This window comes from Camelus dromedarius, chromosome 9, assembly GCF_036321535.1.
Source record: "Camelus dromedarius isolate mCamDro1 chromosome 9, mCamDro1.pat, whole genome shotgun sequence".
NCBI classification, from domain to species: Eukaryota; Metazoa; Chordata; class Mammalia; order Artiodactyla; family Camelidae; genus Camelus; species Camelus dromedarius.
The window spans coordinates 43,834,048-43,860,501 of record NC_087444.1 but is presented as its reverse complement, the minus strand read 5'-3'; the positions used below and the strand labels follow the sequence as shown (position 1 = coordinate 43,860,501).

Below are 26,454 nucleotides of genomic sequence, written 5' to 3'. Positions count from 1 at the left end.
TGAACATTCTTAGTCCAGTAGGATTTTCCACCCCAAAGAAATCCTGGAGCTCAATTAATTTCACTTCCAACCAGAAGCAATACATTTTCTAGGCCCCTTGTTCCCCAAATGGACTGCAAACTGGAATCACCTGGGGAGGCTGGAAATGTCTGATGCCCAGACACACCCCCAGAGATTCTGATTTAATGGTCTGGGGTGAGGACTGGCACCAGGATTTTAAAAATCTTCCCAGATGATTTCAATGTGCAGTCATGATTAAGAACAAGGGCTCAAGGCCATTACCTCTCAAACACAAATGTGCAGAGAAATCACCAGGGATTTCGTTTCAATGCAGATTCTGGTTCAACAGGTCTGGGGTGGGGCCTGGGATTCTGAATGTCTAACCAGCTCCCAGGTGACACCAAAGCTGCTGGTTAGAGATCCACACTTTTGAGTAGCAGCAGATAGATGGCTGTGCCGCAGTGTTCTCAAAGTGTGGTTCCCAGGCCACTTGCTTCCAAATGACCTGAGGAAGGGGGTGGAACCAGTGCCCCGGAGCCCAGGTCTGCACCCAGGTGATCCTGGTCTTGCTCATCTATGGAGGGTGCAGACTTTGTAGGTTTCTGGCAGATTTGGGTTACAGTTAACAGAGGATGCTTTTCAAAGACCAGGTGGGGAGCAGGCTCAGGACACCTGGAGTTAAGACACCTGGGTCCACATATGATATCGCTTATTGTGGAATCTAAAAAAAAGGACACAAATGAACTTATCTACAAAACAGAAACAGACTCACAGACATAGAGATCAAACTTATGGTTACCAGGGGGTAAAGGGAGCGGGAAGGGATATAGTGGGGATTTGAAATGTGCACCTCTTGGGGAGTGATGGAAATGTTGGCTGTCTTGATTGTGGTGGTGGTTTCACTGGTGTGTACATCTAACAAAATTCACCAAATTGCACATCTGAAGTATGTGTAGTGTACAGTACAGGAATCATACCACAATAAAGATGTTTTAAAAAAAAAAGGCACCTGGGTCCAGGCCCATCTCCATCAATGGCTGGCAGAGACACAAGCATCATGATCCCTACTATGGTCTTCTGCAGTGCCAGCCACAGTGCTGGGTGACTTTGATGTACTGTCACCCCTACTCTGCCCAACAACCCCATGAGGTAGGTACTGTTATTGTCCCCTCTTTCTTGATTTGGGAGCCTCAGTTAAGAGAGGTGACAGAACTGTCTCCAGGTCACATAGCAAGGAAGAAAGAGAAGCTAGGAGTGAAATGCAGGTCTGTACCCTTGACTGCTGGACCAAATGCTGCCCACACTGAGCCTCAGTTTTCTCATCTATAAAACGGACTGTCTGCCCCACAGGGCAGCTGGAGCACCAGTGCCTTGAAGATTGTTGAGGTTTCTAAGGCCAGGGCTCGGTGTCCAGCCATCCTCGATTCCCCTAGACTCTGTTCCCACTATCCCTGGAGTTCTCAGGATTAGGGGTAAGGGGGGTGATAAAGTGCTTGTGCTGGAGATCTTAGCAGGAAAAAAAAAGGTTATCAAAAGACACAGCATCTAGGACACATAGTTAGCAAGCTTTGGCCCCAGTTTTCATATAGACAATGTTATGTTTGCGCTAAACCCTCACTGGGTGGTAGCCCAGAGAGCTGTGTCCCCAGTAAGGTGGTGGCAGGAGGGGTTGGCTGGGAATAGTTTCCCCAGGCCTGCTGGGTTCCTGGGAACCTCAGCACAGTTCCCCGGGGTCTCTGAAATACATCAGGCTCTGATAATGTGGCCCCAAGACACAGAGAATGGGTTTTGCCTCAGGGTAGGGTGAGTGGCTGGGGGTGGGCAGTGGAGAGTGGGGAAATGAGGAGGTGAGGGGACGGTTTGCCCCTGTGCCCAGGCTGCCCCGAGCCTGAAAGCATCCTGGACATTCTTATGCAACCCCACCCCCACTACACACTTACCTCCTGAGCTGGCCCCCACCGCCTCCTCCTGTAGCTCCTGCAGCTCCTGCAAAAGAGAAAAGAGAAAACTGAAGGTGTGAACATCGAGTCCCCTCCTAGCCCTAGTCCAGTCCAGCCTTTGCTGGGAGATCTGCCTTCAGGAGTCTTCATGGGCCCTAAGTCTGTTCCTTGCCCTGCCTGGCTGGTCACATCCTCCAGGCCACCTTCTGGGACAACCAGTGCCCACAGGAGCCCCAGGTCCAACACCCAGACTTGTCACATATAATGAGGGGAAATTCTCTAGCAACCTTCTGCGTGTGGGGACCAAGTAACTGAAGCGGCCACGATGGTGTTCTCCACCCAGGCACCACATTTTACAGTGTACAGCTGTGTACAACACTCTGGGGAGGGGTTCTTAGCCCCATTTTACAAAGGGGGCCGCTGAGGCCCAGAGTGGGGAGGTTACTTGCCCAGGGTCACACAGCCACGTGAGGACAAGTCCAGGTTCACCTGCTCCCCGCCCAAGGCCCTTTCTGACACTATCTGACCCCTGGTACAAGCAGGGCCTCACAGCATCCACTGTTCTGCTTCCCTCTATCCAGTGGGCATCTCACTAGTCAAAACCTCCTTGCCAACAAAGCGGACAAGGCCCCCGCCCCTTTCGCCAACACCAGTCCAGGCCTCCGAGGTAACCAGGGGGCCTGGCCTGGTGCTGTTTCATACCTGGTATGAGGCCCTCTGGTGCTGGGTTTCGTCTACCCCACTCTGGTCCTCGCCTTCCTGTGAGAACAGACAGCTATCCAGCAGGACACTGTGACTGCGAGGGGGCAGAGGAAAGGAGCAGGGTTATAGGTGTTAAATGTTTCCCGAACTGTGCTGAGTGCCAATTGATGCCTAAGAATAGATCCTCGCTCTCATGAAGCTCCCAAGACCGGGCAGGCGGCAGATCCCTAATGATCTCCCAGTCAGGGCCACGTGCTGGAACAAGTGGCTGTGAAGGGCATAGCCACAATTCTGCCCAGGAAGGAGGGATTCCCAGAGGAGGTGGCCTGTGATCTGGAAATAGGTGGGGACGGGTGCCCAGGAAAGGGAAACAAATTTTCTTTCTCTTTGCAAAGAAAATCATTGGGGATGGTTTTGAGGAACTGTCCTCTGGGAAGTGACCAAAGGGCACTGTATAGTGTTCAATATATTCCCAATATTTCCCCTCTGAGAGTCTCCAGGCCACCTTGGTGATGTAGGCAGAGTGGGAAGTGAGAAAAGTGAGGCCCAGAGAAGTCAACTGACCTGGCCAAAATCACACACCAAAAAAAAAAGAAAGTCCCACATCACACAAACCTCAAACACAGGCCCTGGTTCTTTCTATGCCATGAGATCAGAGCCACGCTGCAACTGCTGATGCTTTCAGGGGTCCCTGGCCCAGGCAGAGGCATTCATGAGTAATGGGGGCCAGGGGTGAGACTATAGGAAGCAGAGAAGACTATGGCAACTAAGAGAACCTGTGCCCTTCTGAATCAGCAACCCCACCTCACTTGGAATGGGAGACCAGTGGCCAGATCTTCTGATTTTCAAGGGGACCCTGAACTACACATTTTAAAGGTGGAATCTCCTCATCTTTAGATGCTGATAATTAATCTAAATTAATCTATATGAATATCTATATTAATATGTCAATATCCAAAAGAGCCTGTCTCCAGGCTAAATTAGGCCCTTAGATGCTGTGTCATCTCTGGGTTAAAATGATGACTTGGGACCAAGGGCTAATGTGATTTTTGTGGTTAGAATTAGATCCTGCTTCCTAATGGCCTCACCCCACCCCACAAACCCCTGTCACCAAGGGGCTCACAGAGAATGCTCTTTGGCGTCTGCTGCCCAGAAAACCTGGATTCCCCGTCCTCTACCCAGAGGGCCACACCTCAGCCCTCCTGAGGTGGGTGAAGAGATGGGGACAGAATTGGGGTCCAGTCAGTTGGGATCCAGCAGCCTGGGAGCAGGAATCAGTTGGCAATCATATTGTCACTGCAGCGCCCAAGGGCTGTGTGCCAGGCACCGGGCCAAGTACTTTGCACGCACAGTGTCCCACCAGATCCTCACCCAAATAACTCTGAGAGCCCAGCTGGGACTGATCTCAGTTGAGCTTAGAAATCAGAGACTCAGAGAGGTCAGATGGCCTGCCCATGGTCACACAGCCTGTACAAGGTGAACCTGGATAAAAGATGGGTGTTGACCCCAGTGCTAAGTACTCAATACTCCATGCCTGCCCCTTAGTGTCTACACAGCCCTGGTGACACAGAGGAGTGAGGCAAGTGTCTAGAGGATTCAAACACCCAACTCACTTGATCTCTCTTCTTTGTATATGCATTTCCATTGTGAGAGGCCTTAGGTATCAGGGTCATACTCTCCACCCTGCCCAGGAAGAAAATTTTCTTAAAGAAAACAGCATATCATGACTTTCATAGGGCCTGGGCACTTTCCTCTTCATGGGCCCCTTCCTCCATAAATGAATTTTAAAATTCCATTTTGTGGCTACATTTATAGGAAGATTAATATGCTAATATTATATATTAAAACATTCTCTTCCATCTAAAAGTTCACTTTAGAGTCTGATTTTAAAATAAATTAAAACATTCTGTGGGCCTCTAAAAGTATTATGGGAGCTGTGTCTTCCTTGCCTGATGGAGAAGTCAGACCGCACGGAAGGGTTGGGTGGGCTTCTGCTGTGAGGGGCTGACAGAAATCTCTTTCCCCGAAACAGAGGCAGAGGCCTCCTTGGTCCTCAGAGCACGAAGGCCCAGGAAATGAACTTCAGTCCATTTCCTCTTCCTCTGACAGTCCAAGTCAGAGGCTTCCTGGGGTCTTGTTTATTCTAGAATCAGGCCTGAAATTCATCGTATGGCCTTGGGCAAGTCCCGAGGAAGCCTCTGTTTGCTTATCTGTCAAGTGGGTAGGACTTATCCAGCCTGTACTGTGCAGCCTGGCTTACTTGAGGGAGGTCAGAAGGGTCAGTGAGAAGTTTATGGAAAAGTCAAAAAGCCTCCCATGTCAGGTGTCATCTGGACTCTCAGCTTCTAAACACTGGTAAGCAGCTTTCTTGTCTGTAGTACTAGGGGTCCGCTTAGGAGCCAGCCTGGCCGTGGACAGAGTCCCAGCTCCAAGCTCGCTGGCAGGGCACCCCTGGGCATGTGGGCTGCTGTCTCTGAGCTTCAGTTCTCTCCTCTGTGAAACGGGATTAGCAGCAGGAGCCTGAGCACAGCGTCTGGCATGGAAAATAAATGCTAATCCAACAACAGCTGTTATGATTATTCTTGTCATTATTATTATTAGTTCAAGTAGGTCTTTGAATCACCCGTGTAGATTGGGGAACATTTTGCACAAACATCTCCAGCTATCAAGACACACAAGAAGCCCTACAGTGGCCCTGTCAGCACCACCAGGGGCTGCTTTGGGGCCCATGTACCCAAAAGTCATGCTGCCCCTAGTCATGCCCAGAAGCAGACCATCAACTTCTGGAAAGCTCCCAAGGCTCAGGGGTTTCCAAGCAGAGGATCAGCCAGACTGGCTGCAGTGGGCATCCCAGAGGCCCCAGCTCTCCAAGTTAAAGGTGCAGAGAGTAGCAGTGGCGGCTGGCTGGCAAGAATTTATAAGCCCACTGCTCCTCCCCTAAGTCACAGAGCAGGTTGTGCCCCCAAATTAAGGTCCTCACTATTGCTTTCAACCAACTCTTCCTCCTGCACCCTAACCCCAGAAGAAGAAAGTGGGGGAGCACTCAGGGAGAAGCAGCCACCTACTTGGGTCTCGCTGTCTTTGCCGACAAGGACGCCCATGGTGCAGAAGTTCAGCTGGGGGCGATGACATTCATCCCAAGCCCCGGTTGGTGCATGCCAGTGGAGAATCTGGGGAGCCCTGGCCCACCCCCAAGCCTGCCAGGCCGGCTCCGGAGCCAGCGTGGCTCGGGTGGCAGATGAGCCACCAGTCCTTCCTGCTTCTAATCAGATTGAGGGGATGTGCAGGGAACTCTGCAGGAACGCCCCCAGGGAGGCCAGGTGGGGACCAAAAGGCTGCGGTTGCTAGGAAAAGCCGAGCTGTTGCCAGCAGAGACCAGGTCGCTAGGCGACCATCTGCCCGTTACTAGGGCCCACGCGTCATCAGTAACCCCTGTGCCTCCGCAAAGCTGGCATCCTTCCCCAGCCACTGACAGCCCAGCCCGCCTGTCCCTCTGGCTCGGGCCCTGCGATCACTCAGTCATCACAGGGCCCTCATCCCACCTGGGGCTCCAGGGCCAAAAGTTCCCTGAGTTTGAAGCTGTAGGTGAACATTTGTATGAGCAAGTGTGTGCCTACAGCGTTTGTCGGTAACTGTATGCATGCACTTGTGGATAGTGTGGACATGTGCAAGTGTGGACATGTGTGCCTGTGTGTGTGTTGCTTGTGCATGTATGCAGGCTGTGTGTGGGTATAAGTGCCCTGCCTGCAGATAAGTGTGTGTGTAACCTGGCACATGTGTATGTGCTCCTGTGTGCTATGCACTAGGAACCCGTGGGTGGTTAGTGTGTGTGCCTGTGTGTGGGTACATAGGCTCACTGGCCTTCAAGCAGTGCTTTAGCTCAAGAGCAGTGGCATATGAAGGGGCTGGCAGGCCTGTGTGTTGAGCATACAGGTTTGGTGGCAGAACAGCTCAGAGCTGTGCACTCTACACAGAGGCAGGTGGAAAGCAGAGGACAAGGAGGGCTGTACTAACAAAGCCAGGGAGCAAATAAGGTCTTCACCTAGGGGAAGGGCAGTTGCTTGTTACTGAGAGCATCTTGGCTCTGGAGGAGCCCAGAGAGCAGAATTAGGAGTAGGGGACAGAAGCCAGAAAGAAGCACTCTTAATTTTGGTGGAAGAAACAATTTCCTAAGTCAGAGGTGCCTATGGATGGAATGGACAGCCTTCAAGAGATTGTGAGCTCCCCGTCATTAGAGGCAAGCAAGTATGGAAAGATTATATGTGAACTGGGCAAGTGTGGACTAAAACAGATGACACTAAGCAGGCTTCCAGCCCAGAAATCCTGTGTTGGGCTTATGGTTTAACTCTTTCCTGACTGGGACTAAAGTGACCCTCAGTCAGGATGAGGACATCAGTGGCTTTTGCTCCACATCAGGTCCTACCGCACCCGTTCTCACAGCTGGCCCTCTGACCACTCAGCAGGGGCTATTATCCTCCCATCTTAGAGATGCAGTGGCAGAGGCTCTGTGCTGGTGGGTCAGCCTCTTGCTCAGGGCACTCTGCTAAGAGAAGTAAAGCTTGTGTTACTAACACTCACAGTACTACCTTGCCACAAGCCATGGCCAGGGAAGAACAGTGTGGAGCAGGGGGTACCCCGGAGGGCAGAGTGACAGGGACAGGGAATAATGCAAGGAGGATGGAGCAAGGGGACAGATTAAATCGTCTGGCCTGGTCTCTAGTACAACAGCCACCTGGCTGCTCCTCCTGCCTCAGTCTCTCCACAATGCAGCTGCCAGCTTGTGTCACTCCTCAACTCACAAACCTTCAATGGCTCCCTAGCGCTCCTGGGAAATCAATTTCAAGGCTTTTATGATATGGCCCCACCGCCTCTGAAGGATCATCTCCCCCCACTTCCATGAGCTACATGGTCACTGTTCCTGGGACACAAGGGCTGTTCTTGAGGCAGCTGATCTTCCTCCTCCGTGACACACTTTCCAGCTGGGCCTCCAGGCCCCATCCTCCTCTCACCTCCCTCTCCCCTCCCGGGCACCTCGTCCTCAGTCCTTTCTAGTTCTCCCTTATCTCCCTGACTTCTGATCTAGCCTTTGGGCTCTCCTCCATCCACACTCACTCCCCAGGCATCTCCTCCATTCCCTTGGCTTTCAGTTCCCTCCAGACCAGACTCCCACCTTTTTATCTCGGGTACCACCTCTCACTCCCTAACTCCACCCAGGCACTCAACTGTCTCTCTTCCCCTCCTGTGTATCCACCTCTCCATCTGCCCTTCTGTCCACCCTACAAAGCTCAAAATCCTCGCCCTCTTTGTGGTTTCTTCTCTTACTATTGAAATATATTTGACATATAACATTGTGTAAGTTTAAGGTGTACAACATGCTGACTGATACATTCATATATTTGAATATGGTTGCTGTTGGAGGGATAATGAACCCCTTTCTCATGTCACATAATTATCATTTCTTTTTAATGGTGGGAGTAATTAAGATCTAGTCACTGAGCAAGTTTGATGATTATAATCTTCAGTGATTTCTGATCCCCATTTTAAACTTTATTGTAGCTGAATTCTTCTGTGTTTTTTAACATTGAAATCGTTATGGAAATGGGTGGAGAATTAACCACTAATGGGTGGCAGAGCAGAATCCAGGGCAGCCTTACAAGTCATTAAAGGCAACCACTAGGGACCAAGGATTGGGGAGGGTGTGAGGGACAGAGACAGCTCTCTGCCTTGGCTTTGTTAATTACAGGGAGAACTGGGAGCCCCCTACATGGGTCCACACATCCATTCAAGCATTCAACCAATGTTTATTTGGTGCCTACTGTACCGGGCACTGTTCTAGGTTCTGGAGCCATGGCAGTGAAGACAATAGACAAAAATGCTCACCTTGTGGAGGCTGCATTCTCCATTTGTTTGTATATTTAGGGGTGGGAGGTGTGGGGGTGGTTGTTATGTGTTGGGTACCATGAGTCCCAAGGTCATTATGAGCACAGTGGGGGACCCCCAGCGCCCCTGCCCCAGCCTCTCTGGTCAGTGCCCAGCGGCACACAGCACACAGCACAGAACAAAGGGAGGAGTTGTAAGCAGCAGAAAGCACCCCCACCCCAGGAACCCTGGCAGCCCCAGCAGCCCCACCGTAGCCCCTCCCTGGGCCACCCCTCAGCCAGGGCGCAAGTCTCTTACTCAGACTCCTGCTCCTCCTCTTCCTCGTCCTCCTCCTCCACCTCTCGAACCTCCTCTTCCTCTCGAACCTCCTCCTTCTCCTCTCGAACCTCCTCCTTTTGCTCTCGAACCTCCTCCTTCTCCTCTCGAACCTCCTCCTTTTGCTCTCGAACCTCCTCCTTCTCCTCTCGAACCTCCTCCTTCTCCTCTCGAACCTCCTCCTCCTCTCGAACCTCCTCTTCTCGAACCTCCTCCTTCTCCTCTCGAACCTCCTCCTCCTCTCGAACCTCTTCTTCTCGAACCTCCTCCTTCTCCTCTCGAACCTCCTCCTCCTCTCGAACCTCCTCTTCTTGAACCTCCTCCTTCTCCTCTCGAACCTCCTCCTCCTCCTCTTCTTCTTTCTCCTCTTGAATCCGAGGCAACATCCTGAGTTGAGTCAGAGGCAGGAGGTGAGGTCACCTGCAGAAGCACCCCGGGTCCACCTCCTGTCCCCACTTTCAGTAGGATATCCTGTGATCCCCGAAACCAGACCTGAACTTCCCAACCAAGATCCCACCTGGGGAGCCCCACCTGAGCAGCCCCAGCCTCTCTCTAGTAACAAAGCTCCCTCACTGCATGAGGGGCTGGTCCTGGTCCCCAAGTATTCTGATGCCATCTCTCGGTCAGCCCCTGATCCTCCCTGGGCCTCAGTTTCCCAATCTTTGCAATGTAGGTCATGGACCTAAGGATCTGAGACCTCCTGCTTGAGCAGCTATCACCAAGATCACCAGTGAACGAAGCGGGTTCAGTCCCTGTGAAGGGTGACTCAGCCATCAGTACCATGATTACATGTTCCTGTGCCCAATGACCTTACAATTCCCTTCAGATGTGCACATGTGCACTTACAAGGACTTGTGGACAAGCATGCTTGTGGCAGAATTATTTATAATAATAAAATTTTGGAATCAGCCTAAATGGCCATTAATAGCATACAAGCTAAATGAATTCTGGCACACCCCACCCATACAATGGAATACTATGCAGCTGTAAAAAAAAATGAGGATGCTTTCCATGTACTAAATGTGGAAAAATCTCAAGGTATATTGTTGAACGAACATAGCGAGGTGCAGACAGGGAAGTGCATGTGATATGCTGTCTTTTGTGCAAAACTGAAGGGAATCCATGCTTGTATGTGCTCAGATGGGCCCTGGAAAGGTACAGAAAAATCTGGAAGCTGTTGCATCCATGGGGAGAGGGATGGATGTCTGGTGGGAGGGAGAGGGAGGAGGAGGCAGATGTGGTTCCCACTCTATGCCCTCTGATACCTTTGGGATTCTGTACCATGTGCCTGTAATCTTCCCAAACAATCACTTTTTTGAGGGCCTTCTCTGGTTCCCACCTGGGCATCTGCTCCACCACCTCGTTCTCTTCTTCAGCAGCTGGAGCTGCCTCTGAGCTCTGCAGGCTGGTGCTGCCCTCCTGATGCGTGTCCTCCTCCCAGTGAGGGTCAACCTCCTCTAGGATGAGATCGGGCTCCTCCTGCCCTTCAGGGAGGATGCTGACTGTGGGGGACAGTCACAGGTGTTGGGGAAAGTGGGCCTGGGCCTCTGAGACCCAGGGACCACACAGCAGGCATGGGCATCACCAGCCATGTGCCTGCTCTCAGCTAAGCAGCAGAAATGGCACCATTATTAGTAGGACCATTAACAACCAGACCAGGGCTAACCACGATCATTCACCCTGTCTCCTTCCATTAGTGCTCCACTCTTTTCCCTCTTGAGACAGAGCTTCCATTAGTTAGTCTTTGTTTCCCTCCAGGGCCTCTTTCTTTGAGGTTTGTGCAGAAGCAGGAACAATGCTTCCAACCACAGCATTGCAGGTGATGCCAAGAGGCCCAGGCTTGAGGTCCACCCTGTTACATCCCAGTGCAGTGGCCTGGAATGCCCCGAGGGGTGCAGAGAGCGCTTGTTCTCTAGATGCTGCCTGTTCTCTAGATGCTACCCCCAGGTGTTGGCATACTACATGCCCAGAGTCTCAGAACCTGCTTCTGGGAGTCTAGAAAGACTTCCTCCTGGACTAGGTGCTCCAGCCTCCAAGGGAACTCGACTTTCCCATAGAGGTAGTCTCACCTTCAACAGTTCTCCATGTACCCTGGTCCCCGGCAGTGAAAACACCGTGGGGCTATAAGCTTGGCAGAAGTGAGTGCAGGGGGGTCTCATTGGGAGCCTAGCCTACCCCTAGGCAGGAGAAAGGGGAGAAAGGTGGAGATTGTTTGGAGGGCAGGAGTTCCCCCAAAAGCTCCAGGGATCTCGGTGGCCCTCAAGGCAGGCATGAATTACTAACAGCGACTTTAATTGGAAACTGGCCTCGAGTCCTATCTTTTGACTTTGGAAGTTATTGTTCATAGTGTAGAATAATAATAATAACAGCAGCAGCAGCACCAGCTACATTTATTGAGCACTTACTGTGTGCCAGGCCCTGTGCTAAGTGATTTATGTGGATTAACCCAGTTAGTCCTCACATCAAACTTTTGAAGTGGAAATAACTGTTACCTCCTTTTAATTTTCCCCCTTATATATTTTATTCCCCATTTTACAGGTGAGCAAAATGAGACACAGATTAACACCATCTTTTACAGGGTGCTCCCCAGTGCCAGGTACAGGGCTATCTGCCTTCCAAGAGTCACCTCGCTCCCCACTCCTGCCTCCTGGTGTCCGGGTAGCGAAGTGATCCTGCCCCTCAGAGGAGACATCTGTGTGCCCTCCGGGAAAGCCTCCCACCCGCATTCTGAACTGTGGTCTAGGCTCCCCAGCCCTACAAGCAGCCTTGGGGTTTGATCAGGTAGAATCCTCCAACTATGGCCTTGAATCTGACAGTGGGACTTGTATATCATATGTATGTGTCATTCTCTGTTGCCACCCAGCAACAGTGCGGCATCCCCACCCCAAGCAGACCCTAGGGATGCAAGCCCCTGCCTGACATCCAGGGGAGAGAATATCCCCTGGCCTGTAAGCTTATTAGTTTTCATAAAAACCCTGCAGGGTAAGAACAGTACGCTCCCATTTTATAGACCAGAGAGGCTGAGTGACTTACCCAAGGCCACACAGGATGCCGGAGGAAGTGCCAGGTCCCCTGACTCTTTTCCCTGGTGATATCCAGGTAACAAACATGCCCCAGGAGTGAGTGTTTCCCCAGCACTGGCAGCTGCTCCTTTTTAGGTACTAATTAGTGAGTCAGCACTTTATAAGCACCTCCTTCTCCCATCTTAGTGCCAGGCCTGTCCCCATTTTACAGCCAAAGAAGAGGATGATGCCAGGGGTCACTAGCCAGGAAGGGCAGGCATGGGGTACTGATCCTAGGGCAGGTCCTGCCCATGGAGCTCCAAACCCCTCTCCACAAGCATCTGATTCACAGCTCTCCAGGCTTTCCCAGGGTTTACCCAGGTGCCCATGTCACAGATGGGGACACGAAGCACTATGGGTGCTCAAACTCACATGGAAACTGCTGCTCCATCTGGAGCTTAAACTTGACCCTTGGAGTCCCTCACAGGCACATCCCCTCCTGTGAAGCATCCTGTGAGGCCTAGGATGGCCCTCAGGGCAGCTGAATGGGGTTCTGACTCCAGCAGCTGGTCAACGGCCCCATATGGGAAGGGGGCTGCTATTTCTAACACCAGCAGACAGGGAGCCCCAAGGGCATGGATTCCAGGCCAAGGTCCCCACTCAGACCCTGCATTGCTGGCAAAGCCTAGACCTTGGCTGAGAGCCCTCATCCTCCCTGGCAGGCCTGGGTCATGATACCTGCTCCCCCTGCCTTGCCTTGGTCCAGACCCACATCTTCTCCCACCTGGCCCCTGAAGCACTAAATTAACTTCTCATTAGTTGAGTATTTCTCAAAGTGTGGTCCCTGCCACTGCCCCATTTTCAGAATCATCTGGGGAGGTGGGTGCTTCTTGAAAATGCAGATTACCAGGCTCCCACACTCTTCAAATTGGAAGGTCTAGGGGGTGGGACATTCATCATAGCTGCCCCTGGATGTGGCCTAAAGTTTGAGAATCCTTGCTTCAATTGCTTTCTCTGCCTCCAATTCTTGCTTAGCCTCAGAGTAATCTTTAAGTCACTCCCTTGCTCAACCACCTTCAATGGCTCCCCATTGCCTACAGCCTAGTCCTCTAACATCAGGCTCCAATTTCTCTAGTTTTACCTTCTGCATCAAGGACACTGGGCTCCATATTTGCTGAAGTGCCCACCACCCTCTCTGCACATTCTCTCCAGGCGTATGCTTACTTTATTCCATCTACTGTGTTGCCCTCCCCACTGCTCCCAGTTTGAGACCTCAGGGGTCTCAAACTCTAAGGCCTGTGTAGCCAGGGAAATGGTGTAAACGTGTGAAATGGAGGGCGTCACCTGCCCTCCAGTGGCAGCTGCTGCTTAGATTACCATCACGGGACCATTATAGCCTTATCGCCCCAGTTTTTAAGAGAAGCCAGATTTTTCTATGGACAGCTACCTGATGTTTAAATGTTGACATCTAATTCTAATTTTTAAAATCACCCCCAAACGAAGACATCTGTAGACTAGCTGGGACCCAGGAAAGACAACTCAGAACCCCTGGCTAATTCCTCCTTCCAGCAACCCCAATAACATGGCCATAATAATCCACCCACTTCTCAAACCTCGATACGCCCTTTAGCCTTCTCCAAAGCAATAATATCATGCATTCACAAGTTTGATGTGCTAACGTACTTTTTTTTTTAATGTCAATTAAAGCATTTGTTGCTGTCCACTAGTGGTGCCCAACTCTTTGAGGGGGCAAACATGACCAGGCCTAAGGAGACCCTCTTCTGGAAAAAAAACTGTGTCCCGTGGGGGTGCTGACTGTGCCAGGCACCATGCTGAAGGCTTCACAGGCGTCCTCTCAAAGAGGGTCCTCCACGGGCTTTCCCACAGCCTTCCAGTGGGAAGTCCTCCTGCTGCCTAGCTTAAATCCCACAGCTGCCCTTGGCTGGCCTTCCTCTTGCTCTGGAGGAAGGGCGCCAACCTTGGCCTCTGGGACTGGCTCCTCGTGGCCCTGCCTGGGATCGGGGTGGGGGGTAGAGCAGGGGGTTTAAGGAGGTGGGGGATGATGACCCCCTCTTCTCCCTCCCCTGAAGTTCTTCTCTTCAGGGCACCCTTCTTTCCTTCCATCCATCTGTCCGTTTGTCCATCTGTGCTCTCCCAGGCTCCCTTCCCTTTTGTTTCAGAGGCCTCCAGCTGCTGCCACCCCTGAAACAAAGGAGAAGACAGAAGGGTGGGTGGCGGGGTGGACAAGCTGAAGGGAGTGAATGAAAAGGATGGGGCATCTGGGGGACGGAGCAGGGAGTAGGGGAGGGACACTCATCCCTAAGCCCCTCAGGGTCACCCTCGTAGTGGGCTGAATAGCGTTCCCTCCGCAAAAAAAAAAAAAAAAAAAAATATATATATATATATATATATATATATAAAATATATTTTATATATATCTCTCTTTCCAAGTTCTAACCTCTGTCACCTGTGAATGTGACCTTATTTGGAAATAGGGTCTTTGCAGATGTCACTAAAGATCTCAAGATGAGATCATCCTGGATTTAGGGTAGGCCCTAAATCCAATGACTGGTGTCCTTATAAAAGACAGGAGAGGGAGGTTTGGCAGACACAGAGGAAAAAGCAGAGATTGGAGGGCAGCTGGATGGCAAGGGACACCGAGGATGGCCAGCAGCCACCAGAAGTCAGGAAAGAGGCCTGGAACATTTTCTCCCTCGCAGCCCCAGAAGGAACAAACCCTGCCAACACTTCAATTTTGGACTCTTGCCCTCCTGAACTATGAGAGGATGCATTTCTGCTGTTTGAAGGTGCCTGTTTATGGTCCTTGGCTATGGCAGCCTTAGGAAACTGACCCCCGGTTGTTGGCCCCAGGCTGAGTCGGCCCCCAGGCGGCCCCAGTGCCCTCCCGAGTCCCACGTGCTCGGGGCATGCAGGGAGGCCCTGCCTACAGCGGGCTAAGACCTGCCTCCTTCCAGAGGAGCAGGGAGGAGGGTGAGAGGGGGCCAGGGGCTCCATCCTCAGAGCTCTCGGCGCCCCCTGGGAGGGGTCTCTGTGCCTGGAAGGTTTTCCTTTCCTCTAACCTTTCCAACTGCTCTCAGGCCAAAGGGTTTCCAGTCTCTGCTTCATGACGACTTGCTCTGTGACCTTGGGCACATCTCTGTCTCTCTGCCTTCCCCAACAGTCATGGGCATCCCTGCTCTGTGCCCTCCAGGGTGGCCATGAGTTTCACGAGACTGAGCACACCCTGCTCTGAGGCCTCCCCCTCACAACATTGTCACAACTATACAAATGCCATCCCCTCCCATGGCCACTCCATCAAACCCATGCTCCACAGCTGGCCAGCCTCGGGCAGCCACCCCCTGTGCCAGACTTCTTGTAAAGACCACCATCGGCCTAGTGGGGACTGGGGCTGGCCGCCCTGGGGACACCCTGAGGCCCATGGGCCAGGGCCTGTGTCCAGGGTGGAACAGGGTTACTGCCCACCGGCCCTGAACTCTGCTCTGCTCACCTCCAGTGTTCACCACAGGCCTGGCACATAGCAGCTCTCCATGACCATTTGTGAACAAATGAAGGACAAATGAACAAGTGAATGCCCCATATACCACATGCCTTTCCTGAGGCCATGAAATGAAGGAAGAGCAGATTTTGGATCCTAGCCTTTCACTCTAGGCCTCCATCTGGCCCCACTCCTGGTGAAGGGCTGGGGTAAGACAGCACACACCTCCTCAGCCCAGCCACAGGTAAGGGGATGCCCTCCCAGCCTAAGGGAGCTGGAGTCTATGGGGTTCAGTTTCCACAGGGAGACCCCATCCCTCTCCTTTCATCCTGCAACCAGGAACTCTGCTTAGCCAAACCCACTGGGCCAGGGGGCAGTGGGGAGCTCTCTCCAGGGGTTCCTAGCAGGAAGAGGAGCCAACCAACTTGATCTCAGAATCATTTTTCCTGGAAAGAAGCAGGAAGGCAGGCCAGGTTCCCGCCGGTGTGCCCATCCCCCACCCCCGGCCCCCAGGAGGGGCCTCCAGCCATCACTGGCTCTAGGCTGGGCTCTGGCTACCTAGACAGGCTGACCTAAGGTGGGGCCTGTGGATCATGGAGTCTCCCAGCTCCAGGTCCGGAGACTCTGGCTTCCCCCGCCCCCTACCCCCACCGAGCACGTCCAGGCCTGACGGGGGACAGCCCACCGCCCATGTGCGCAGACCAAACAGGCCCTGCAGAGACACACAGCAGGGGCCACTGCCACTTACTGGTCTGCACGTCACACGTCACAGGGGTGTCAGGCTCCTGCATGGGAAGGGAAGAAGGGGAAAAACCAGCTGTGGCCTCCTCACTGGCCTCCCTGCTTCAATCAGCCCTCCCAGCACACGCAGGAGCAAGAGGGTCTCCTCACGGCTCCCAGGACACCTGCAGAAGATCCCATCCTGCTTCTCCCCTCCCGCCTCACAGCTCCCCCACTGCTCTGGTCACTCCCCTACCAGGGTCTCTGCTCGCTGGGTCCCACCTCAGCTTCTCTGCCAGGCTGGGTGCCCAGCCTCGAATGCCTCCCTCTGGTTCTCTACATATGAAAAACCTCTCCCATCCTTTCCTGGAGGGTTGTCTCAAAGCTTTATCTGCATGAAGGCCTCTCTCGGCCAGCACACCTTCCCCTGCCACCGCCATCCCCAGGGACCCTCCTCTCAATGAGCACTTCTGTGAAGATGTCCAATTGTCCCCAAGAGAGAGAGGAGCCAGGTGTCAGGTTCTTGGAGAGGGAGGCCCTGCTACCCCCGCCTGCCCACGTGGGAGCCCTAGGTTGTCAGGAAGGCACACAGGGCCCCGCTGGCTTTCTGTGAGCCTCACTTTTCTTCCCAGAATATTCCAGGCCTCTCTTGTCTCTGGGCCTTTGCACATGCTAATTCTCTGCCTGAAGGGCCCTTCCTACACTACCTGCTTCTTCCTCCTCCTTCAGGTTTCAGCTTGCAGGCCACCTCCACCAGGAAGCCTTCCTTAGTGCTCCTGGGAGGCTCTCCCTCTGCACCCCGCATCCTCTCTGCTTTCCACATAGAAGCCCCTCCCCCACTGACTGTGACTGGTAGGGCTGGACCAGCACTTCTCAGCCCTGTGGCCACGGTGACCAGGGTGTGTGAGTTAGACAGGCAGGATAGTTGGCTGAGCTCCACTGCAGGCTCCCTTCTTCCTCTGTGCCCTCCTCCCCACCCAGGGACCATCCCACCTTGCCTGAGCGCCCAAGACCCCTCCCACCACCACACAGGGCCCCCACTCCCCAGTCCAGCACCCACCTGCTCCCCAGCCTTCCCATGGAGCACTGGCTGCGGCAGGGCCATCTCCAGCCTGTGCAGGAGCCATGCCACCAACCTGCAAGTGGGAGAGAGTGGGCCAGGTGGGAGGGCTCGTGGGGAAACTGAGGCCAGTGTCAGATCCCTCCCAGGGCAGGCAGCAAGCCAGCCAGAAGGCAGACCAGAACCCTGGCCTCCAGCCCTGAAAACAGTCGCGCTGCTCCCTGGCCTCCCTAGGCCGAGCCTCGGGCTACTGGTCAGACCCCAGTGGTAACTCAGGCCCCCTACCCTCTACATCACCCCCTGAGGTGCATTTCAGGCCCCTCACACACTGCCAGGGCAGCAGCATTCAGCAGTATATATTCCAATTTTAAATGCATGTATCTGTTGGCCCAGTAACTCCATTTGCTCTGATTTACTTGCTTATGAACACAGTGATGCCTGTACAAGGCTACTGATTGCAGCAAAAGAGTGGAAACAAACCTCAATGTCTGCCAAATGGTTAAATAAAAGTTGGTGCACCCGTTTAATGAAGTACTGTGCAGTCGGTGAAAGAATGCAGCAGACCTCTACGCATAAAACCGCCTCTAAGACAAATTTTTTTTAGTGAAAAAAATGAGATGAGGGACAGTATATATAGTTTGCTGCTGCCTGGTATGTGTGTTTAAAGGAGAAATGTGCTCAGAACTTGTCTGTGTGTAGGAAACGCTTGAAAGCAGGAGAAACTGCTGATGTGATTGCCCTGGGAAGGGATGCTGGAAACCTCTGAATTTTCTCCCAGGTGTATGTGCTACTTTTATAATTTAAAAAGACTCAATTGGTGAAGGCTGGGTGTTGGGCTGGGGCCAGGCACTGAGCCTGCTGCCCGTGGGAGGCGTGGCTTTTGGGGGGCTCACCTGGCAGAGTCCCGGGCGGGTGGCAGGGAGGAGGTCTGGATGCTGGGCAGGGGGTCTGGAGTCGGCTCCTCCTTGGGCTCTGGGGGGTCGGGAGCAGGCAGGGAGGGGCTCTCCTGGGCCTGAAGCACGGGATCGGGCTTGGTTCCCAAGGAGGGTCCTGGGGGCTCTGAGCAGCAGGGAGGGAAGGAGACGAAGGATGGCATCGCAGGGCTCCATGCAACCCCTCAAGGGCATGGGGGACCAGATTCAAGGCACCAACGCTACTGAGTGGGGAGCCCCTTGGGCCCATCCCGACTACCCCAATCATAAGACAGACATGGAGCTGAGGTCCCGGGAGGGGAAGGGACTTATCTAAGACCTCTCAGGGCTGTCTCAGGCTACTGGCTTTTCCCAGCTTGGACTGGGACGGGGATTCCAGGGCCCCACAACAGTCTGCTTCCTGCAAGCCCTGAACCCCTCCGGAGCCTGGGTGAGGGCTAAGGTCCTCCCCCAGCATTCCTCAGGCCCCAGTTGTACCCCCAGCCCAGTCTATGAGCATCCCAGACAGCCCCTTCCCAGATCCTTTCCCTGTACCTGGACCCAAGGCAGCATCCACAGGCTCGTCTCTCCAGCCCTGGGTCGTAAACAGGAAGTGAGGTCACGGAGGAAGAAAGCCACGCCCTGGCCCATCCTCCCCTGAATCCCCCTGCTTCTCTGGCAGTCACACCTCCCCATCAAGGACCCTCTCGAGAAAAGAGCATCCCCTCCATGGGTCCTAGGGATGGGGACAGCCTCTGGAATAGGCAGGCCCTTCTTGGGGCCCCAGAAACCCTCCTACATGGTCAGCTGTCTGCTCCCCATTTTCCTCGACTTACCTCAGATATTTTCGGGGGCTGAGGCAGCACTTTTTCCACATTCTGCTCAAGCCACCTGAGCAGCCAGGACCCGGACCTGCAGAGGGGCCGGTGGTCAGCAGAGCAGCCTCAGAGAGTGGCCAGCCACTCTGTCCTGACCGCCCACTGGATCCTCGGTCTCAACCAGCCCTTCCTCGCCTTTGGCTCCCATTCTGCACAGTGGGGACCTTGTACTGGATACCCTTAAAGGGCCTCCAGTGGGGGGACTGTATAGCTCAGTGGCAGAGTGCCTGCTTAGCATGCACAAGGTCCTGGGTTCAATCCCCAGTACCGCCATTAAAAAATAAATAAATAAACCTAACTACTGTCCCCAAAAAAGGAAAAAAAGGGGGGGCCTCCGTTGGTGAGGGGAACTTCTACCAACCTCAGATTCTGATCCAGGGCTGGATCACCTAGTCTTGGCCTCCTGGACAGCAGATGAGAAGGGGTACTGCCTGGGGACCTGAATGCAGCATGGGGGCCTCCCTGTGACTGGGACAGATAGTTCTGGCTTCATGGGTATGTGAGCAGTGCAGTCACACAGGGCAGGGCCCATTTTTGGTTAATGCTCAGGAGTCACTGTTTTAAACTCAGTAATTTTGGTAAAGGAGTCCTGCATTTTCATTTTGCACTGAGCCCTATGAATTATGCAGCTGGCCCTGGGGCAAACGTTGGGCCCCCAGATCCACCTGGCCTCCAGGAAGCCCCTCCCTCTTCAGGGAAGCCCCATGTTCCCAGGGGAGCCCATCCCCTCTGATATGGCCCAAAAGAAAGCTGTTAAGTCCTCTGGGTGTCTTCATCCTAAATCAACTTTACTGGTCCCACAGGTCAGCAGAGTGGCCCTGGGGACCCATGATCTGGGCAGCCTCCAGAGGACAAAAGAAATAGAGAGCAAGCTGGAGCAATGAATGAATGGTGTGTGACTGTATATGTTCATTCATTCATTCATTCATTCATCCCTTCTGTGCTGAGCCCCCTCCCCATGGCAGGCCCTGTGCTGGGTAGCAGGGGTTCAGCAGTGACTGAGACAAAAATCCTGGAGCTCAAGGACCTGACAGTCTAAGGACTGGATGAGGGAAGGAATGAAAGAATGGGGTGAATGGAGATGAAGGTGTGACTCTGGACTTCCAGCAGACAGCAAACTGGAGGCTTCAGGTTTATTTGGGGGCCTCACAGTATTTTTGAAAACCCATCCCAGCCTGTTCTCCTGCAGGGCAGAGGCAAGAGATCAGCGGGCCCCTTCCTAGAGAGGGACATGGGCTCCCCTGTTTGCCACAGTCCCCCCAACCAGTCTGCCACCCCTTCAGTCAGCTCTGAGAAGTCCGAAGCTGTTGCCGACTTTGAAGCCAAACCTGGCACCCCAATGTTCCCACCGTGACCCAGGCCCTGCCTCTGGGCTCCACATGGTGCCCACCTGCATGAAGCCCATCTCTGAGGAGTTTGTCCACACCTCCTCTCCATCCCCAGAAGGGAATCTCCCAGTAATTAGCACAAAAAAACCCTGGGTAGCACTGGACCCATCATCCCCATTTTGTGCTTGAGAAAAATGAAGTCCAGAAGAGATGAGAGGCATGTCCAAGGTCACACACCGAGCTGGTGGTGGACCCTGGGCTCTGGGCACACTGAGCCCACCACACACACTGCAGATGGGGCTCAGGGGCTCCCAAACCAGCGCTCAAGACAGGGACTCACCCGGTGTCCTGGGCCCTGGGGGCCTCATTGGGTCCACCTGGGGAAGAAAGAAGGATGGTCAGCAGCAAGGGGCCAGCCTGGAGCTCCCCAGTCAGCCCAGCTCAAATCCAGGTTCAAACCCGGGCCCAGTCAGGTGAGACACTCTGGCCCTGCAGACTCCCCAGGGAGCAGGACCCAACCCAGCAGCCCCTGAGCCCACCCCTGTAAAGCCATCCTGCCTCCTGGCCTTACCTGAGCCCCCAGTGCTGCAATGCCCAAGGATCTGTGCTCCTGCCTGCCAGGACAGACAGACATGGGCAGAGAGGTCAGGTGCGCCGGACTCCCTCCCAATCCCTTCCCCACCCAACCCATCTCAGCTCCCGCCCAGCAGTACCTGAGCTGCACCCTCCAAGCCAGCAGCAGTGCTCTGGGCGGTCCTGTCACTGTGGATGGGCTGTGGGACAACCTTCTCCAGGCCCTTCCTGAGCCAGGTCGGCACCCAGCCGCTGGGACCACTGAGAGACAGAGATACCGGCCTGCCTTCAACATCCCCAGCCCCTCCCTGGTCAGTGTGGCAGTTCACAGCATCCTAAAGAACTTGGTTTGAACCCCAAACCTCTATTTCCCCACTGGGACACTCCAGACATGTCCCCTCCCTCCTGGAGCCTTGTATCCCTCTCTGGAAAATAGAGGACACCAACCCTTAGTGAGGCCAGGCGTGCCCATGCCATTCCAAGCCCACCTTCACCAGATGCTTGGTAAAAACAGCTGAATTCTATCATTCTGCTGCCCCCTTAGCCTGGCTCCCGGGGTGGGGGCGCCTCCTGCGTTTGGCACATGTCTTGTGCTCTGGGAGGGTTGACGGTTTCCTATAAGGTGTTTCCTTGTGACAGAGGCTGGTCAGCCTAAACATGAGGGTCCCAGACTCGCTGTCTGAGGCCAGCCCTGCTGCAGACATGCTTACTTGGACAAGCACCAGTGGTCTAAAATGTTTGAGCTATCTGGGAGTTTTCATGTAAAAGTCTGGATTTCTGTCTTCATTAGGAAAATGAGAAGCTCTGGCCACACCGGACCTGTGTTTCACCCAAGCACTGAGAAACCTCTGGTCCCCACGCTCCATTTCTCTTGGTTATATGGTTCATTTGGCCCAGAAGACCCCCACATCTGTCTGAGGCTCCCTTCAGTCAGTTCCCAAGATGTTCTGGGCCTTTACTTGGAAGTGACTCAGATCTGACTGCAGGGCCCATCCCCACCCCTTTAATGTTTCCCTAGCTTGGGTAGGGGGCTGGCCCTGAGGAGAAGGGACAGTGGGGCAGTACCTGTTCACTTCAGGAACCACAGCGACTTGGGCCTGGAGGGATGTAGGTGGAGAAGGGGCAGCCTCCTGGGTTTCTGGAAATGAGTTCCTCATACTTTAGAACTGGAACCTCAGAGAGACCCATTTCTACCCTGCTGGGGAGGTCAAGTCGGAGGCAGAGGAGAGGGAAGAACCCTGAGGGAGTCAGAAGCCTGGGGTCCCAGCTCAGCTCAACTAAAAAATCCCCAGGAGCCCACCTTTAGCTTCTCTGAGCCTCAGTTTCTTCATCTGTGAAATGGGCCTGCCAGCCTCATGGCCTGCAGCTAGGCTCTGAGTGGAGAACACAGCCCTTCCACACCACCCGCCCTGCCCTCCTGGGCTTCCAGCACTCACCCTGAGGGCCTGGAGCAGCCACTTCCTCCCCGACACAGGGCTCCTCAGGTGGCTGGAGGGTTCAAATAGGACCCCATAAGCCTCAGTGAGACCAGCCTGGTTCAGGTAGGGGTAGCCTCCGACCCTCCCACGACTGACCCCACCCCTCACCCCACAAGACCAAACAATGCTCTTGTCACAGTCCTCTCTGTAAATCCTGGTGGTCTCACCTTCCACCTGGGACACACCCTTCCTCCAGGGGTCCCTCATCCAGAGCCGGGCCCTCACATCCCCCTAAGGTGCCCCCAGGCCTATCACATCCCCCAGGAAGCTGTCTCACTCAAATGGCCTGAAAAGAGGGAAAAAATTTAGAGCTATGAGGCCTCGGGGCAACTGAGGGGAAGAGCTGCTGAGAGGAGCCCACCCCACACCCAGCTGCCTGCCGGAGCCCTCCATGTCCTGCACCGAATGTTCCATCCCCTTCTAGCAGCTGCGTGGCATTCAGCCTCTGCCCTCTGCCTCTCAGCTGCGTCTACAAGTGCACTTCCTGCTGTGTGCACACGTGTGCATGCACAGACAAGCATGCACGAGCACAAGGACACACTAACGTGTGTGCACTGATATACACTCACTGTCACATACATCTACACACACTCACAGACACACACAAGCACATGTGTGTACAGTGCACAGATATGTGAGACAGGTGTGTGTACACACGTGCATACATGGGCTGACCCAAAAATAAGTGCTCAGTCACATAAACATAGGCATGTACACACATCCTCATGCACACTTGCACTGACACACGAATGTACTTGTGAACACATCATTTCACATGTGCACCAACACACAAATACACACATAGATGAGCATACATGCACAGATGAACAAAATGTGTACATATACAAACATGCAGACACTATGTCCATATGTATGCACACGCACAGATATGCAGACATGAGCATACATGCGCACACACAAATACATTCACAGACTCAGAAACAGGCGAGTACACACACTTATATACACTAGCATGCCCCACATGCACATGGAACTACAGGCACATGAATCGTGTGTACACACACATAAACATGTATGTGTGTACGTGTGTATACACACTTGTGAATCAACACATGTTCCAGTGCAATTTGCTAATGCACACGTATGTACAAACATACCACTAAGAATACGAGGCACGTGTACCTGCATATACACATGTTGTGCACATGCAAACACATATGCACAGCAACCCTGCATCTGGATAGCACACTGCTTCCTAAACACACCCTGCACTACCCAGTAATAGCCTTTCCTCCACCAGGAAGGCCCCATGTCTTCGTCTCCTCCAGTTACAATTTGGCCCCGTGCACTGAGGCTAGGAAGCACTCCTCCACCAGCTTTCAGTCTCCAGAGTGAAGATGGCTCTCTCCTCTGAGCTCTCATAGTTCTCAGTCTATACACCTATATGGTCCTCCCAGAAGGGTAGAGCTGAGGATGTTCTTGGAGCTCATCACATTCCTTCATCACTTGTCTCCTGGCAGAATGACCTGGCTAAGTATTGTCTGCTGACCCCCAGGGGGCAATGCCTTACTCATCACTGTGCTCCCAGCACTGCACACAGGCCTGGCATTGATTAGAAGCTAAATCAAATCTGTCTGAGTTTCTGAATTAGTGTCATCAAGCTACTAAATGAATGGGATGCAGAACTGGCAAGGAAGAAATTTGTAGAACAGGGCTGCGCAAAATGCGGTCCATGAACCAGTGTCAGTCTGCAAACTGTCACTGGTCCACAATTATTAAGCAGTTTACAGTAGGTTGTATGTCAACAACTAAAGCAGTGTGCTTAGTTACATAGTAGACTTATATCTGGTGGGCTTCTGATCTCATCAGGGACTAGCAGCAAACAGTTCATAGACTGGCTACTTCGAGTAGCTCTGTTCTAGACTCTGGAGATTGGCAAACAATGGCCAGTGGGCCAAATCCAGCCTATTGCTTGTTTTTGTAAACAAAGTTTTACTGGAACACAGCCATCTAGGCTGATTCATTTATATATTGTCTCTGGCTGTTTTCACACTACTGTGGCAGAGTTGAGTAATTAACAGAGATGGCATGACTTACAAAGCCCAAAATATTTACTATCTGGCCGTTTACGGAATGAGGTGACCTCCTTTTCCTTCTGGCTCCAGCTTTCCCTGTTGTGGACAGTCCGTGGGGGCAGCTGACCCAAGCTGGGAGTTCTCTGAGCAGCAAGGCCAGTGTGCCCTCCATCACCCTCCAGCTCTTACCAGGGACTCCTCCTCTAGGACAGTCTCTTCAAGGGCTGTTTCGGTCTCTGGCTCCCGCTCTGGTTCTGCCCCCTCCTCCTCCTCTGTCTTGGTCTTCCGACGGGCCTCCGGGGGCTGAGGCAGCACCTTCTGGGCCCAGCTCAACATTCTGACACCTGTGGAGACAGAGTCCTTAGGCCTCCCCAGAGTCCTCCCAGTTCCTCCCATCATTCGTGGACTGCTTTTGTGGGTCACATATTTCCTTTTTCTTTCTTTAAAAACATTTTTGCAATTCTACCTCCAGGTGTTCACCTTCTAGAAATGCTCAAGCCCACAGACATATGTGTACAAAGAGGTTGGTCACAACCAGTGTGAGAGCAAAAGATGAAAAACCTCTAAATAATCCAGCAGTAGGAGACTGGTTATTGGGTAGTATCTAATTGTTCATCTGTAAGAGGGGCACATATTAAATAAATTATAATACATCCAATATTGGAATACTATGGAGCCATTTTTTAAGGCAGATCTATTTGAACTCATGTGGAAAAATCTACACACTCCAAACTCCAGTTGTGAGCAGATCAGTTAAACTCTCCATGCCTCTGTTTGCTTGTCTATAAAATGGGGATGTTAACAGGACTTACCTGGCAGAGATTATTGTGAGGATAAAGTAAACTGATGAGAACAGTGACTGGCACACCCTGAAAGCTTAATAAATGTTGGATGTCAAGCAAAAAATGCTAATTATAGACTATCATGTTCAGCATAATCCCATTTAAACTGTTTTAAAACACATTTTGAGTAGCATATGAATGGAAATATTTTTTGTTTAATATAAGATAAAATTAACCTATTTTCATAATTTAAACAGTTTTAAGATAAAATGATAGTTAAGCCCCCCTTCCATGGCTTACTGTGATAGTCCAGCCCTACCGTCTACAGGTTCAGTTTCTGGCACTATTTATCTTCAGGGAATGGGCAGCCCTGCCCTTATGACTATATTCCTGCAGGATGGCCTGACCCAGAGGGCATCACATAGATCAACATCTGCAATCTCCCAGCCTCGAAGGGCCCTTCAGAGGCCCCGCCCGGCACAGTGCATGCTCCCCACTCAGCCATGAGCAGCCAAGGCATTCGTAGACTGCTACCCTGCCCCTCCTCTGCCAGAGACCCTGGCCCCAGGCTGAAAAGGGCAGGCATGGGGCCAGGATTCCCCACCCCAGTGCCCAGCTCCCTGCAGCCCCTGGCCATGCTGCTGGCCCTTCTACTCACAGCCCCGACTTCTGTCCCCGCTCTGCCCTTGGCAGCCCAGCTTCAGCTTTGAGTAAGGGGTCAGGTCTCTGACTCAGACCCAAAAAGGTGAACTTGAGCCAGACATGACACTTCCCGTCTTCCATTTCCTCACTGGGTGTGGGGTATAGACACTGATTTCCAAGGCTGGTAGAGTCCAAGATTGCATGTTTAGAATGGCAGATTCCACCGGCCCCCGCCAGCCACAGGCAGCCCCACATGTCGTGTTCACCTCACCCTCATTCTCACCACCTCTCACTCAGCCTCAGTAAAATAAGCATTTTCATCACAGCTTCACAGTTAAGGAAATGGAGGCACAGAGAGGTCAGCTGACTTGCCCAAAGTGACACAGCCAGTAAGTGGTTAAGCTGAGTTTACGCTCAGGTCTGCCCAAATCCAAGCATCCCACATCCACCCCAGGAGCACTGACATTTGCCCAGGATTGGCTGCTTCTGCAGGCCAGTCCTGCAAGCCCTTTCCCAGTGGGCAGCAATTCTGCATGTGTTTCTGAACCTTCTGGAAATGACTAGGAAAGCATTCCCCTTTCCCAACTTCCCTTCTTCTCCCAGACCCAGCCATTTTCTCCTGGATAGAGACACTTGTAGGTCCCTCCCATCTTTTTGCCATGTCCCTGCTGACTCCATGTTGGTGAGGGAGGCTCAGGCGGAAGGGGGACC

At 52.9% G+C, this 26,454-nt stretch overlaps 1 protein-coding gene across 1 annotated transcript in view; it reads right to left on the bottom strand.

Annotated features, from left to right (window-relative positions):
- CNGB1 (cyclic nucleotide gated channel subunit beta 1) overlaps positions 1-24,707 on the bottom strand; it is a 61,407-nt gene extending 36,700 nt beyond the window's left edge. The window contains exons 1-14 of the mRNA XM_031458357.2: positions 24,509-24,707; positions 22,242-22,293; positions 21,871-21,943; positions 20,946-21,066; positions 20,804-20,846; positions 20,573-20,609; positions 18,863-18,938; positions 18,582-18,621; positions 18,009-18,174; positions 17,116-17,191; positions 16,084-16,120; positions 10,177-10,339; positions 8,909-9,224; positions 1,941-1,974 (exon numbers count right to left, since the gene is read on the bottom strand). Coding sequence (XP_031314217.2) covers positions 1,941-1,974; positions 8,909-9,224; positions 10,177-10,339; positions 16,084-16,120; positions 17,116-17,191; positions 18,009-18,174; positions 18,582-18,621; positions 18,863-18,938; positions 20,573-20,609; positions 20,804-20,846; positions 20,946-21,066; positions 21,871-21,943; positions 22,242-22,293; positions 24,509-24,655 — 1,381 coding nt within the window. The 5' untranslated portion in view covers positions 24,656-24,707. The remainder of the gene's footprint in view (positions 1-1,940; positions 1,975-8,908; positions 9,225-10,176; positions 10,340-16,083; positions 16,121-17,115; positions 17,192-18,008; positions 18,175-18,581; positions 18,622-18,862; positions 18,939-20,572; positions 20,610-20,803; positions 20,847-20,945; positions 21,067-21,870; positions 21,944-22,241; positions 22,294-24,508) is intronic.
- Between the last annotated feature and the right edge of the window lie 1,747 nt (positions 24,708-26,454).